Source organism: Scyliorhinus torazame, chromosome 11, assembly GCF_047496885.1.
Source record: "Scyliorhinus torazame isolate Kashiwa2021f chromosome 11, sScyTor2.1, whole genome shotgun sequence".
In the NCBI taxonomy this organism is placed as follows: domain Eukaryota; kingdom Metazoa; phylum Chordata; class Chondrichthyes; order Carcharhiniformes; family Scyliorhinidae; genus Scyliorhinus; species Scyliorhinus torazame.
In genome coordinates, this window is record NC_092717.1 from 111965056 (window position 1) to 111980285 (window position 15230).

Consider the following 15230-nt stretch of genomic DNA (forward strand, 5'->3'; position numbering starts at 1 on the left):
TACGAAAGCTCTGGCAGGCGCCACCCAACATACGACCTCCACCTACATGTCGCCACCAGAAGTCCCTCGACTCCATCTTATGCTGTCCAGTGAGTGTGCCTAATTATTGCTCATTTTTTGGTGTTTATGGATCAGCCAGCCCCCTAAATAAATATAGTTACAAGTCTTTCATGTAAAACCTCAAAGTTTAAAATGATCGGTTCAGAAACTGCAAAGAGCTAGATAAACATGTGAGGCATCCACGGCTGATAAAGGAAGTCAAGGACAGCATGAAAGGAAAAGAAAAAGCATACAAAGTGGCAAGGATTAGTGGGAAGCCAGAGAATTGGGAAGACTTTAAAAGCGAGCAGAGCACAACTAAAAAAACAATAAGTGGGGAGAAGATGAAATACGAGTGTAAGCTAGCTAGTAATATAAATAGGAAAGTTTTATTCAATATATAAAAGGTGAGAGGCAAAAATAGACATTGGACCATATCAAAGTGAGGCTGGAGAAGTAATAATAGGAAACAAAGAAATGGCCGAGGAACTGAATAGCTACTTTATCAGTCTTGTCATGGGAGTGTCCCTTTAAGAAATGTTTGTGTCTTATCACATGGCTTCAGTGATGTCATTGTGTGGGTGGATCTGGGCTGTGGCTCTGTGAGTTTTTACTTTTGCCTTGCATTTGGACTGGTTTTGAACTGCACAGGTTGAAAGAAGTGTTTCTCTATCTTCATATTAAAAGCGGTTTCCACGCTACTTGATAACTTAAAAGAGATAATTGCTTTCTGGAAGGAATTCAAACCTGCTGTTTGGAAAGGGGAACAAGAGTATCAATAACAAGTCTTATACCAGTAAGAATTCCGTGTGCTGGGCCACACCTTTAAAAAAGGTGTCTGGTTTCACTTGGATTTGTTATTGAATTGGAACAGTTAAAGGGGGAATTCATTAAACGTTATACATAAATTACTGTAGCTGTGTGGGGTCTTTATCGTTGTAGTTGATAAAAATTCTTACTGTATCTGTTTATACAAATGTTAACTAAATTCGTAGAATAAAGCTCGTTTGTTTGATTATAAGCGCCTAAGAACTCTGTTGAATAACACCTCAAAGGCAGACTCTTGTGCTCATCGTAACGAAAATCAAAAACAGTTATTGGTCAAGTGAACTCCATAATACACTTTGGAGTTTTGTAAACCCTGGTCCACAACAAAATTGGGGGCTCGTGAGATAAAAGTCTATCTTTCGTGATTGGGTTGGCTGAGTGAACTTTAACACAGTGAGGGGTGGGCATATTTGTATTGGTTTTCAAGTTTAAATAGGGTGTGTGTTGTGGACAATGACTCTTTCAGAGGTTCAGAAAGTTTTTTACCTTGCAAGCGGAGACAAAAAAGGATTTTAGATTTGGCAAAACATTGCAGTTAACATTGCCTTATAAAATACGAAAAGAAGAGGTAATTGCGGCGGTAGCTGAGCATTTAAAATTGCCTGAGACACAGTCAGAATCATTGGAAATGGCAAGAATTCAATTACAAATCAAACAGCTTCAACATGAAAAAGAATTAAAGCAGCTTGAATATGAAATGAGGGAAAAAGAATAGCCCTATGTGAACAAAAAGAAAGAGAAAGGGAGGTACAAATCAGGGAAAAAGAAAAGGAGAGAGAGGAAAGGGAAAAAGAACGAATAGCCCTAGCAGAACAAAAAACGAGAGAAGGGGAGGTACAGATCAGGGAAAAAGAAAAAGAGAGACTTTTAACTTCAGAAACTGGCCATGCAACGTGAAAGTCAGTTAAAATTGGCAGAGGTAAAGAGAAACGTACAGTCTGAGAATAGTGAGCAAGAGTGTCATAGTCAAAGGTTTGGTGGGGATGTATTTAAATATGTCCAAGCATTTCCAAGGTTTGATGAGAAGGATGGAGAAGCCTTTTTCATTTCATTTGAGAAGGGAGCTAAACAAATGAAATGGCCACAGGACATGTGGGTATTACTGATTCAAACAAGGTTGGTAGGTAGAGCTATGAAGTGTTTGCATCACTATCAGAGGTGGTTTCTGGGTCTTATGAGGAGGTGAAAAAATCCATCTTAGGTGCATATGAACTAGTGCCTGAAGCCTACAGACAAAGGTTTAGAAAATTTAAGGAAAGAACCTGATCAAACATACATAGAGTTTGAAAGGATCAAACAGAGTAACTTTGATAGGTGTATAAGGCTTTGAAAATAGTCCAAACGTATGAAGCTCTTAGAGAAATGATAATTTTGGAGGAGTTTAAAAATTCATAACCTGATGTAGTGAGAACTCATGTGGAAGAGCAGAGGGTTAAAACTGCGTTAGCAGCAGAAGTGGCAGATGATTATTAATTAGTTCATGAATCAAAGTTTGGTTTCCAATATCAGTTTCAGCCTGTGAGGGATAGAAACTAGGGAAAGGAGAAATACTCAGGTGGTGAAGAGAAAGAGGATCTGATGGGAGATAATAAGGATAATGTACCTCAGACTAAAAAAGAAATCCAATCGAGGAGGATGGAAGAGAAATGAAAATTTTAAGATGTTTTTACTGTAATACATTAGGCCATGTAAAGTCACAGTGTTGGGGGTTGAAGAAAAGTACTGGGAAGACTGATGTGGTAAAACAGGATAAGCCAATGGGGTTTGTTAAAGCGGAAAAGGAAAGCCCAATTGAAGCAAAGGAGGTGCAAAAGCTTGACCAAGAGGTGATTTATAAGAAGATGCCAGATCGCTTTAAAGAATTTACTTGTGTGGGTAAAATTTACTCATGTGCACCAGGAGGAGTAGGTAAAGAAGTCAGAATTTTAAGAGATACGGGAGCTAGTCAATCTTTGATACTAAGAGATGAGGAGTTATGTAGTTTGGGAGGAATATTGCCAGAAAATGTGGAATTCAGGGAGAGAAGAGTAGTGTTCCATTATATAAAGTGAGGTTGGTAAGTCCAGTGAAGAGTGATGAAGTGGTAATAGGAGGAATAAAGAAACTATCTTGTCCAGGAATACAGTTTATTTTGGGTAATGATATGGCTGGGTCGCAAGTGGGAGTGATGCCTACTGTGGTTGATAAGCCAGTGGAAAATCGAACAACTGAATTGTTGAACGACGACTAACCTGGGATTTTTCTTGATTGTGTAGTAACAAGGTCATAGGTTAAGACAAGAGAAGAAATCAAAGAGTGACGATAAAGTTAAAGTTCAATTTTCAGAAACGATATTTTAAAATAAATTTAGAGTACCCATTTAATTTTTTCCAATTAAGGGGGCAATTTAGCATGCTCAATCTACCTAGCATGCACATCTTTGGGTTGTGGGGGCGAAACCCACGCAAACATGGGGAGAATGTGCAAACTCCACACGGACAGTAACCCAGAGCCGGGATCGAACCTGGGACCTCGGCGCCGTGAGGCAGCAGGGCTAACCCACTATGCCACCGTGCTGCCCTCAGAAACGATTTTTGATCAGATGGTTGGAAAAGAACAGGTGCAGAATGAGGCAGATATTTTTAGTTCAGGAAAGTTGGCGGAGTCACAACAGAAAGATATAGAAATAAAACGGATGTATCAGAAAACATACACGGAAGAGGAATCTGAGTGTATACCAGAATGTTATTACCTTAAAAATTATGACTTAATGAGAATGGAGACCTTTATATATGCAGGCGGATGAAAAGTGGGCAGAAGTTCATCAAGTGGTATTGCCGGTAGGGTATAGAAAGGAGGTGTTGCGAGCAGCACATGAGGTACCAGTCGGAGGTCATATGGGAGTAAGGAAAGACCCAAGCTAAAATACAAAACCATTTTTATTGGCCTGGACTACATAAAGATGGAGTTAAATTTTATCGATCATGTCACACATGTCAAGTGATAGGGAAACCTCAAGCAGTGATAAAACCAGCGCCCTTAATACCCATTCCAGCATTTGAGGAACCTTTTAGAAGGGTCTTAACTGATTGCGTAGGACCGCTTCCCAAAACGAAAAGTGGGCATCAATATCTTTTGACGATAATTGATGTGTTTACTAGGTTTACAGAGGCCATTCCAGTACTCAATATTACAGCTAAAAAGATTGTGGAGGTGTTACTTACATTTTTTACTAGATATGGACTACCCACAGAAATACAATCAGATCAAGAATCAAATTTTACCTCGAGGTTATTCAAGGAGGTTATAGAAAGCTTCGGAATAAAAGAATTTAAATCAACTGCATACCAACCAGAATTGCAGGGAGCGATACAACGGTGGCATCAGACGTTAAAGACAATGTTGAGGGCTTATTGTCAAGATTATCCAGCGGAGACTTCCGGGTGCGGCTATGCAGAGCTAGGTCGCATATTCGGTAGCTCCTGCTTGGAACGGACTTTTGGGCTCTTTTACAGGGCCCCCACGGCATTTGTTTGACATTTCCCAGTGTGGGAAGAAGACTGCAGCATTCCCCTGACAGTGTCCCCCAGGAATATTACGACTTTTGGCTACCAGATCCAGCAGAAACAGGAAAAGATTTGGCTTGTGCTGCAGGAATAGACAAAGGCCTCTTCCAGCATGCAGGCGGGGGAAGGGCAAGCTTAAAGCTGCAATCTGACTTGACTCTATCAAAGGTGAATTCTAGCAGCAGAGGGAACAACTGTGAAAAGATCTACCAAGGTCATTGAAGAAGCAGGGACGAGGCTTCCGGTGGCGGTCATGGGTCCCCCTCCAACTTCTATGAAACGGACCAAAAGTGTAACGGCCAAAGGAGCGGCACTGGAGCAACGGGAGAAGCGAGGGAAAGAAAACAAAATGGCGGCGGCCAGGGACAAAGGGGAGCTGGAGGAGTTCATCAAGCGCTGCTTCGAGGAGCAGCGCGAGGAGATGCGCAAGGAGATGTTGGCGCCTATGCTTTCGGCAATTGAAGGACTCGGGATCACCCAGAAGGCCCACAAAGCTAAGATCCAGGAGGTACAGAAAAGAGTCAGTCAGAACGAGGACGAGCTCGTGGGCCTGGCGGTGAGAGTGGAGCAGAACGAGGCGCTACACAAGAGGTGGGCGGGAAGACTCGAAGACCTGGAGAACAGGTCGAGGAGAAAGAATCTGCAAATCCTGGGTCTCCCTGAGGGAGTGGAGGGGGCTGATGCCGGGGCATACGCGAGCACAATGCTCGAGGCGATGATGGGCACGAAGGCCCCTTCGAGGCCGCTGGAGTTGGACGGGGCACATCGGGTGCTGGCGAAGAAGCCCCAGGCAAATGAGCCGCCAAGGGCGATGGTGGTGAGGTTCCACCGGTTCACGGACAGAGAGTGGGTCTTGAGATGGGCCAAGAAGGAGCGGAGCAGTAAGTGGGACAATGCAGAGATCCGAATATACCCGGACTGGAGCACGGAGGTTGCAAAGCGGAGAGCGGGTTTCAACCGGGCCAAAGCGGCGTTGTACCAGAAAGAAGTAAAATTCGGAATGCTGCAGCCAGCGCGACTGTGGGTCACATACAAGGGCCAACACTATTACTTCGAAACGCCTGAAGAGGCGTGGACCTTTGTACAAGCCGAAAAGTTGGACTCTAACTGAGGGTTTGTGAGGGTGGGGGGGGTTGTTTCGGGGTTTGATGTGTGATGGTTGTTGTATATAGGGGGTCAATCACGCGCAGGAAATGTTACATGGGCTGGGGGAGAGAGACAAGGCCGCGACAGGAGCTGCGCCAGAGGAGGCGGAGCGGGCTTTGGAAAGCACGGGGTGTTTTCCCACGCGCAGGAAGAAAGGCGGGAAGGGAAACGAAGGAATGCATATGGATTGGGAGACTCCCACGCGGGGAGGTCAATGGGACGGCGGGGGAAGCCGGGGTCAGCAGGCGTCAGCTGACTTACGGGAGTGACATTGGGGGAGCAAAAAAGCTAGACAGAGGTCTAGCGGGGGGGGGGGGGGGGAGGGTTGCTGCTGCACTGGCCGAAAGGGAATGGGACACGGAAGAGGTGGTCGGGACGGGGGTCCCCCTCTGGGGGACTGGAGGGTGAGGGAGGTGTGGACACGGGACTGGCCCAGAAAAGGAGATGGCTAATCGGCGGGGCGTGGGGGGTGGTGAGAGCCCCGCCAATCCGGCTGATAACGTGGAATGTGAGGGGCCTGAATGGCCCGGTGAAGAGGGCTCGAGTGTTCGCACACTTAAAGGGACTGAAGGCGGACGTGGCCATGCTCCAAGAGACACACCTGAAGGTGGCGGACCAGGTCAGGCTAAGAAAGGGATGGGTAGGACAGGTATTCCACTCGGGACTGGACACGAAGAATAGAGGGTTGGCAATATTGGTGGGCAAGCGGGTGTCATTTGAGGCCAAGACTATTGTAGCGGACAATGGAGGGCGATATGTAATGGTGAGCGGTAGGCTGCAAGGGACGTGGGTGGTGTTGGTAAACGTATACGCCCCGAACCGGGATGCTGCAGGATTCATGAAGCGCGTGTTGGGACGCATTCCGGACCTGGAGATAGGAGGCCTGATAATGGGAGGGGACTTCAATACAGTGTTGGATCCAGCACTGGACCGCTCCAAATCAAGGACTGGAAAGAGGCCGGCGGCAGCCAAGGTACTTAGGGGGTTTATGGATCACATGGGGTGAGTGGACCCATGGCGGTTTGCAAGGCCGCAGGCCAGGGAATTTTCTTTCTTCTCCCATGTACACAAAGCCTACTCCCGGATAGATTTCTTTGTTCTGGGTAGGGCGCTCATCCCGAGGGTGGAGGGGACGGAGTATTCGGCTACAGCCGTTTCGGACCATGCCCCGCACTGGGTGTAACTGGAGCTGGGAGAGGAGAGGGACCAACGCCCGTCGTGGCGGCTGGATGTGGGACTGCTGGCGGACGAGGTGGTGTGTGGGAAGGTGAGGGGGTGTATCGAAAGGTACTTGGAGGCCAACGACAACGGGGAGGTGCGGGTGGGGGTGGTATGGGAGGCGTTGAAGGCGGTGATCAGGGGAGAGCTAATTTCCATTAGGGCTCATAGGGAGAAGACAGAGGGTATGGAAAGGGAGAGGTTAGTGGGGGAGATTTTGAGAGTGGACAGGAGATACGCAGAGGCCCCGGAGGACAGATTACTTGGGGAAAGACGACGGCTCCAGACGGAGTTTGACCTGTTGACCACAGGGAAGGCGGAGGCACAGTGGAGGAAAGCGCAGGGGGCGACCTACGAGTATGGGGAAAAGGCTAGTCAGATGCTGGCACACCAGCTCCGTAAGAGGATGGCAGCGAGGGAAATAGGGGGAGTCAAAGATGGAAGGAGAGCCACGGTTCGGAGTGCAACGAAAATAAACAAGGTATTCAAGGCCTTTTATGAAGAACTGTACAGATCCCAGCCCCAGCGGGGGAAGAGGGGATGAGACGATTCCTAGATCAGCTGAGATTCCAGAGGGTGGAGGAGCAAGAGGTGGCTGGTTTGGGGGCACCAATTGGGTTGGAGAAGCTGAGCAAGGGTTTGGGGAGCATGCAGGCGGGGAAGGCCCCGGGACCGGACGGATTCCCGGTGAAGTTCTACAGGAAGTACGCAGACCTGTTGGCCCCGCTACTGGTGAGGACCTTTAATGAGACAAGAGAGGAGGGGACCCTGCCCCCGACAATGTCGGAAGCGACAATTTCTTTGATCCTAAAGCGGGCCAAGGACCCACTGCGATGTGGATCTTACAGCCGATCTCGCTCCTCAATGTGGATGCAAAGTTGCTGGCAAAAGTGCTGGCCACGAGGATCGAGGACAGTGTCCCGGAGGTAATCCACGAGGACCAGACGGGATTTGTAAAGGGCAGGCAACTAAACACCAATGTGCGGCGGCTCTTCAACGTGATAATGATGCCATCGGAGGAGGGAGAGGCGGAGATAGTGGCAGCTATGGACGCGGAGAAGGCCTTTGACCGAGTAGAGTGGGAGTACCTCTGGGAGGTGCTGCGTAGGTTTGGGTTCGGGGTAGGGTTTATCAATTGGGTTAAGCTCCTTTACAGAGCCCCGATGGCGAGTGTAGTGACGAACCGGCGGAGGTCGGAGTACTTTCGACTGTACCGAGGGACGAGGCAGGGGTGCCCCCTGTCCCCCCTGTTGTTCGCATTGGCGATCGAACCATTGGCCATGTCATTGAGGGAGTCTAATAAATGGAGGGGGGTGGTCCGAGGGGGAGAAGAGCATCGGGTGTCGCTGTACGTGGCGGATCCAATGGAGGGGATGGTGGAGGTCATGCAGACTCTAAGGGAGTTTGGGGAGTTTTCGGGCTAATAAGCTCAATGTAGGGAAGAGTGAGCTCTTTGTATTACAGGCGGGGGACCAAGAAAGAGGGATAGGGGACCTACCGCTGAGGAGGGCGGAGGGGAGCTTTCGGTATCTGGGGATCCAGATAGCCAGGAGTTGGGGGACCCTACGTAAACTGAATCTGACGAGGTTGGTGGAACAAATGGAGGAGGATTTCAAAAGATGGGACATGTTGCCGCTCTCGCTGGCGGGTAGAGTACAGGCGGTCAAAATGGTGGTCCTTCCGAGGTTTCTGTGTGTGTTTCAGTGCCTTCCCATCGTGATCACTAAGGCCTTTTTTAAGAGAGTAGGCAGGAGTATTATGGGGTTTGTGTGGGCGAATAAGACCCCAAGAGTAAGGAGAGGGTTCCTGGAACGCAGTAGGGACCGAGGAGGGTTGGCGCTGCCAAACCTGGGGTGCTACTACTGGGCAGAAAATGTGGCGATGATCCGCAAGTGGGTTATGGAGGGAGAGGGGGCGGCATGGAAGAGGATGGAGATGGCGTCCTGTAAAGGAACGAGCCTGGGGGCGTTGGTGACGGCACCGCTGCCGCTCCCGCCGACAAAGTATACCACGAGCCCGGTGGTGGCGGCAACGGGGTGCAATGGGAGCATCGGTGTGGTCCCCGATCAGGGGTAACCACCGGTTTGTCCCGGGGAAGATGGATGGGGGGTTCCAGAGCTGGCATCGGGCAGGGATTGGAAGAATGGGGGACCTGTTCATCGACGGGACGTTTGCGAGCCTAGGGGCACTGGAGGAGAAGTTCGAGTTACCCCCGGGAAATGCCTTTAGATATATGCAGGTGAGGGCTTTTGTGAGGCGACAGGTGAGGGAATTCCCGTTGCCCCCGGCACAAGAAGTTCAAGATAGGGTGATCTCGGGTGTATGGGTCGAGGAGGGAAAGGTGTCGGAAATACACCAGGAGTTGAAAGAGGGGGAAGCGCTGGTAGAAGAGTTGAAGGGTAAATGGGAGGGGGAGCTGGGGGAAGAGATCGAGGAAGGTCTGTGGGCTGACGCCCTAGGTAGGGTTAATTCCCCCTCCTCGTGTGCCAGGCTCAGCCTGTTACAATTTAAGGTGGTCCACAGAGCGCACTTGACGGGGGCGAGGTTGAGTAGGTTCTTTGGGGTAGAGGACAGATGTGGAAGGTGCTCAGGGAGCCCGGCGAACCATGTCCATATGTTTTGGTCATGCCCGGCACTGGAGGGGTTCTGGAGAGGAGTGGCGGGAGCAATATCTCAGGTGGTGAAAGTCCGGGTCAAGCCAAGCTGGGGGCTAGCAATATTTGGAGTAGTGGACGAACCGGGAGTGCAGGAAGCAAAAGAGGCTGGCATTCTGGCCTTTGCTTCCCTAGTAGCCCGGCGAAGGATCTTGCTAATGTGGAAGGAGGCAAAGCCCCCCAGCCTGGAGGCCTGGATAAATGATATGGCTGGGTTCATAAAGTTGGAGAGGATTAAGTTCGCCTTGAGAGGGTCTGCGCAGGGGTTCTACAGGCGGTGGCAACCGTTCTTGGACTATCTCGCGGAGCGTTAGAGGAAGGTCGGTCAGCAGCAGCAGCAACCTTGGGGGGGTGGGGTGGAGGGAACGTCCTGGGGGGGGGGGGGGGGGGGAGGAGAGGGGGCGGGGAAAGGGGGGACTGCCTGGGAGGGTGGATGAGCAAGAGATAACATGATGGGTTGGGGAAACTGGCACGTACGGGTGAGGGCCAGTGTACAAAGCTGTGTAAATATATCATTTTGCCATGTATATATCTTGCTCTGCACGATTTCTCTTTTTTTTTGTTACGGGGGGGGGGGGGGTTATTGTTTGTAAGGGAGAAAAATTGTGTTTAATAAATATATATATTTTTTTTTAAAGATTATCCAGCGGATTGGGATAAAGTAATTCCATTCATACTGTTTGCAATTCGGGATGCACCTAATAAGTCAACCAAATTCAGTCCTTTTGAACTAATTTTTGGTCATGAGGTAGGAGGAGCACTTAAATTGATTAAGGAGAAATTGGTGAGTGAGCAGTCTGAAATTACATTACTGGATTACGCGTCAAACTTTAAGGAACGATTAAATAAAGCAGGTGAATTGGCTAAACAACATTTAAAAGTTGCACAGCACGTGATGAAACAGGTAGCGGACAGGAAAGCAAAAGTTCGTCGTTTTGCCAGTGGAGATAAAGTTTTAGTATTGTTACCTGTGGTAGGTGAACCTTTAAAAGCGAGGTTTTGTGGACCTTATCAGATTGAAAGGAAATTGAGTGAGGCGAGTTATTTGGTAAGAACGCCAGATAGAAGGAAAACTCAGTGCGTGTGTCATGTGAATATGCTTAAAAGGTACTTTGAAAGGGAAGGAAAGCAAAAGGAGGAGGTTTTAGTAATTCTAACTCAAAATGAAGAACCAAATCCAGATGACTCTGAATTTAACATTCCTCAAATTAAACTGAATCACAAGGATGATCTTAAAAATTGGGATAAATTATTGAGTTATCTTCCAGAGGAGAAACAAACTAAACTGAAAGAGTTATTAATATCACATGGGCAGGTTTATGGAAATAAATTGGCAAGTACGAACATAGTTATACATGATGTATATGTGGGAGATGCTGTTCCAATGGGCCGAATCGCCTCATTCTGCATTCTGTAGGGATCGTATGATTCTATGATAATGCTTTTGAGTATAGTCACACAACAGCTGGTCACTGAAGGGGTATCACAGAATAGGATCATAGAATGGTTACAGTACAAGAGACCATTCTGCCTGTCATGTACATACCAACCCTCTATGAGAATAACTCACTTATTTCCACTCCCCCTGCCTTTTCCCCACATCCCGACAATTTTTTCTCTTCAGATAATTGTCCAATTCCTTTTCAAGGGCGTAATTGAATTTGCCTTCACCATATTCTAAAGCAGTGCATTCTGAGGAAGGTGGTGGCATAGTGGTATTGTCACTGGATTAGTAATCCAGAGACACAGGGTAATGCTCTGGGGATCCGTGTTCGAATTCCACCATGGCAGATAGTGAATTTGGAATTCAATAAAAATCTGGAATTAAAAGTCAAATGATGACCATGAAACCACTGTCGACTGTCACAAAAAACATCTGGTTCACTAATGTCCTTTAGGGAAGGAAATCTGCCATCCTAACCTGGTCTGGTCGACATGTGACTCCAGATGCACAGCAATGTGATTAACATTTAAATGCCCACTGAAAAAGGTTTATAGCCTTGCCAGTTGAAGGCACAGTCACCAATGAAAGAGATTTAAATTGTGAATACTAAAGAGACCAGAATTAGTGGAGATCTGTTTCGTTGGGGGGAGGGGTGCCTGTACAGTTGAAGGAGATTAGAGAGATAGGGATGGGAACATGGATGGAATTCGAAACAAGGATGAGAGTTTTTAAATCATAGCATTACATAACCAGAAGCCAATGTAAGTGAGCAACTTTACTGCTGTGACAGGATGTTATTTGTAACTTTGGTTCAGAGTCTTTTGGTACTATGACAAGGGCAGAAACCGGATTGCAGAGATTCATAACTGGTGTTCTGAGAAAAGTAGTCTGTGGAACGATGATAATTCAAGGATTTGATAGGAAATGTAGGTTGGGGATGGAGCAATATTTGCATGGGTGAAGGGGTCAAGGTTTGGTATTTTGAGAAAGAAGATGATAATAGCAGATTTGGAGGACAAAGGAATAGTATCTGAGCAGAACAAACTATTAACAACATCAGCTTACATTGAAGACAGGAAGGGAAATTGGATGGTCAGCAGATTAGTGGGAATAGGTTAAAGAAACAAAAAGATGGGTCTCATCAACAAGGTGAGTTCTGAGAGAGCAGGAAGGGAGATAGGAAGAAACGGAGAAATTCAGGCATAGGACAAGGGAAACCTTAGAGGAAGTTGTCTTAGTGGGCTGAAAGGGAAGCAGCAGAGAAAGCTGAACAGATTGCCACAAAGAACAAAACCCTTGAAATGAGAACTAAAGTCTGAAACTTGTAGCACACTACTACCTATAGATTTCAACAACTTTAAATAGCAGTGCACACCTCGAGGCACTTACACTGCCGTAGCATCATGCAGAAGAAATAAATCAGCAACTGATCTGAGAGAAGTGAATGTCAGTGGTGAGAGTGAAGGGGGGAACACGTCCAGCTGATGAATACATGTTCATCAGTGCAAGGTTATGAAGGCAATTTCTGCAGCATTGAGCTCGAAGATTACTGAACTACAGTCAAAGTAGTGTTAAACATTGACTGATATCACAATCTGCCTGCTCTGCATACTTTCGGCACAAGTTCCAGTGCCCGTGCTAACGACCCGCCTGGTCCACATTCTGGTCACCGCATTATAGGAAGGACGTGGAGGCTTTGGAGCGGGTGCAGAGGAGATTTACCAGGATGTTGCCTGGTATGGAGGGAAAATCTTATGAGGAAAGGCTGATGGACTTGAGGTTGTTTTCGTTGGAGAGAAGAAGGTTAAGAGGAGACTTAATAGAGGCATACAAAATGATCAGGGGGTTGGATAGGGTGGACAGTGAGAGCCTTCTCCCGCGGATGGATATGGCTGGCACGAGGGGACATAGCCTTAAACTGAGGGGTAATAGATATAGGACAGAGGTCAGAGGTAGGTTCTTTACGCAAAGAGTAGTGAGGCCGTGGAATGCCCTACCTGCTACAGTAGTGAACTCGCCAACATTGAGGGCATTTAAAAGTTTATTGGATAAACATATGGATGATAATGGCATAGTGTAGGTTAGATGGCTTTTGTTTCGGTGCAGCATCGTGGGCCGAAGGGCCTGTACTGCGCTGTATTGTTCTATGTTCTATTTACATTTTGTGGGGTAACAATATTGATTTAAATACAAAACTATACATACAGAGTCATCGAGTACAAAAGAGGCCCTTTACCCCATCACGCCTGCACCGATAAAATACACTAAATCCACTCTAATCCCACTTTCCAACACTGTCTATGGCCTTGAACATTATGACATTTTAAGTCCTCATCCATGTACCTTTAAAAGGTTGTGGGATTTCTCACTTCTACTACTCTCCAGGCAGTGCATTCTAGACTCCCACCACCAAAACCTTTTTGCTCAAATCCCCTCACCTTAAAGTTATAACACCCTCGTTATTGATCCTTCAACTAAGGGGAACAGCTGCTTCCTATCCACCCGATCCATACCCCTCATATCGTTATACACCTCAATCAGGACCCTATTCAGCCTTCTCTGCTCTAAAGAAAACAATCCAAACCTATCCAGCCTCTCTTCATTTATAATGCATATTTAATTACATATATAGATATAAATATATACACATACACACACACTAATAAAGGCCAGGAGAACATTCAAGCCCTTGAGCCTGTTTTGCCATTCAACTTGTAAGTGTATTTATGCTCCCACCACCACCAGAGGAAATAGTTGCTCTCTGTTAACACCTTTAATTATCCTAAACACCCAATTTGATCAGTGTAGCCGGTTAAAACGGCTAACTCCCGATTAGAATGGCCAAACCCCAATTTAAAATGGCGAACGGAAGAGGCTGATGGGAAAATCAGCCAACAGGGCTCAAACAGGCAGCTGCAGGCAAAACTGTGTATTCGCCTCTGGGGAGGCCAGACAGAATCGATACCTGCAGCCATCAACACAACACCACACCAGCCATCTGCATACTAATTAGCAATCCCCGGGAGCAATATGCTACAAATTAGACACACAAAGCCAACCCAGACTTTTCGGCGCCAGCAGGAGCTTACACAAAGAGAGGTGAATGACCACCTCGAAACCGCCCATCGATCAAGGAATCGCTCCAGCATTGGAGAATATCGAACCAAGTGATTGGGACCAAGTCCAATCACTTGGAACCAGGTACAAGGTCCGCCCCGAGAGGCGGGAAGCCCCTGGAGACTATAAGAATAGGTGCCAAATTCAAATCGACCCTTCTTCTCCTCTCCGCACCCTTCGAGACCCTTCTGCTGACCCTCTACAACAGCCGCAAGAAACAGTAAGTCTTACTCCAACGCTCGCTACGAGATAGGCACTCCTGACTATCGACCTGTACCAGCTTTGAATCCCGCAGGCTCAGAACCCATACGAAAGGCCATTCGTTTCCCTGACCTGGTGGGCCATTTCCAAAGTTAAGCATTGGCCTGTTAGTTGTAGGAAGTAGCTTAGAAGTAGAATTAATGTATGAGTATTGATTACTGTATATAATAAATGTGCGTTGATTTAACTCTTACTAAGTGGTGTGTTGGATTATTGATCATTACTCGGACTTGAACCACGTGGCGGTATCAGAAAGATACCTGGCGACTCAAGAGCAAAGGTGATAGAACAAGAGCAATTAAACAAAGGCTAAAACGAGCAACATCAGCCCTTAATTTTTTGTAAATTATGAAATACACGCCTACTCTATGCAACTTGTCCTCATAACCCCTTTAACCCAAGTATCCTTCTGGTGAATCAGCACTGCTCACACTCCAAAGGAATACAACCTTCCTGAGGTGTGTACTCATAACTGAACCAGACTTTTATGTAACTAACGTAGCTTCCACTCCCTGAAACTACTAAACAAATTAAGCACAGTCCGGTTACACCAGAGATTGAAACAAAAAACTACCTCCTCTTCTTTTCGACGTTTCTTTTCTTGCTCTTCTTCAAGCTCTTTTGCCATTAGTATCCTCTGTTCAGCTAGGCGTTTGTCTTCTTGTTGCTCTTCAAGTTTGCATTTTTCACGTTCCTCTTCTGCCTTGTGTCGCTTCTCTTCAATCTGGAATACAATAAAAACAAATTCAAAGCTCTTCACTTGTAATTGTTTTGTTCAAAGATGATCAAAGAAAGAAAAAAAATTATATGATTATGATTCTTACTAAAATCCCAATATTCCCCAAGGGGAGGGAAAAAAAATCATCCTTATGGGTGCTGTTCCTTTAAATTTTCAAACTTCAAATTAGCTCGTCGTTCCAACTTTGTTGCATTAGATCCTCATGCTTAACTGATCTTCAGTTCATGTTTAATTTAGTT

General features: G+C 46.8%; 1 protein-coding gene across 5 annotated transcripts in view; it reads right to left on the reverse strand.

The window, feature by feature from the left end:
* The window catches only part of LOC140385450 (centrosome and spindle pole-associated protein 1-like), a 344086-nt gene that overhangs the window by 68318 nt on the left and 260538 nt on the right, over positions 1-15230 (reverse strand). For all 5 annotated transcript variants that reach the window (XM_072467626.1, XM_072467627.1, XM_072467628.1 and 2 more), the window contains one exon: positions 14827-14976. In XM_072467626.1, coding sequence (XP_072323727.1) covers positions 14827-14976 — 150 coding nt within the window. The remainder of the gene's footprint in view (positions 1-14826; positions 14977-15230) is intronic.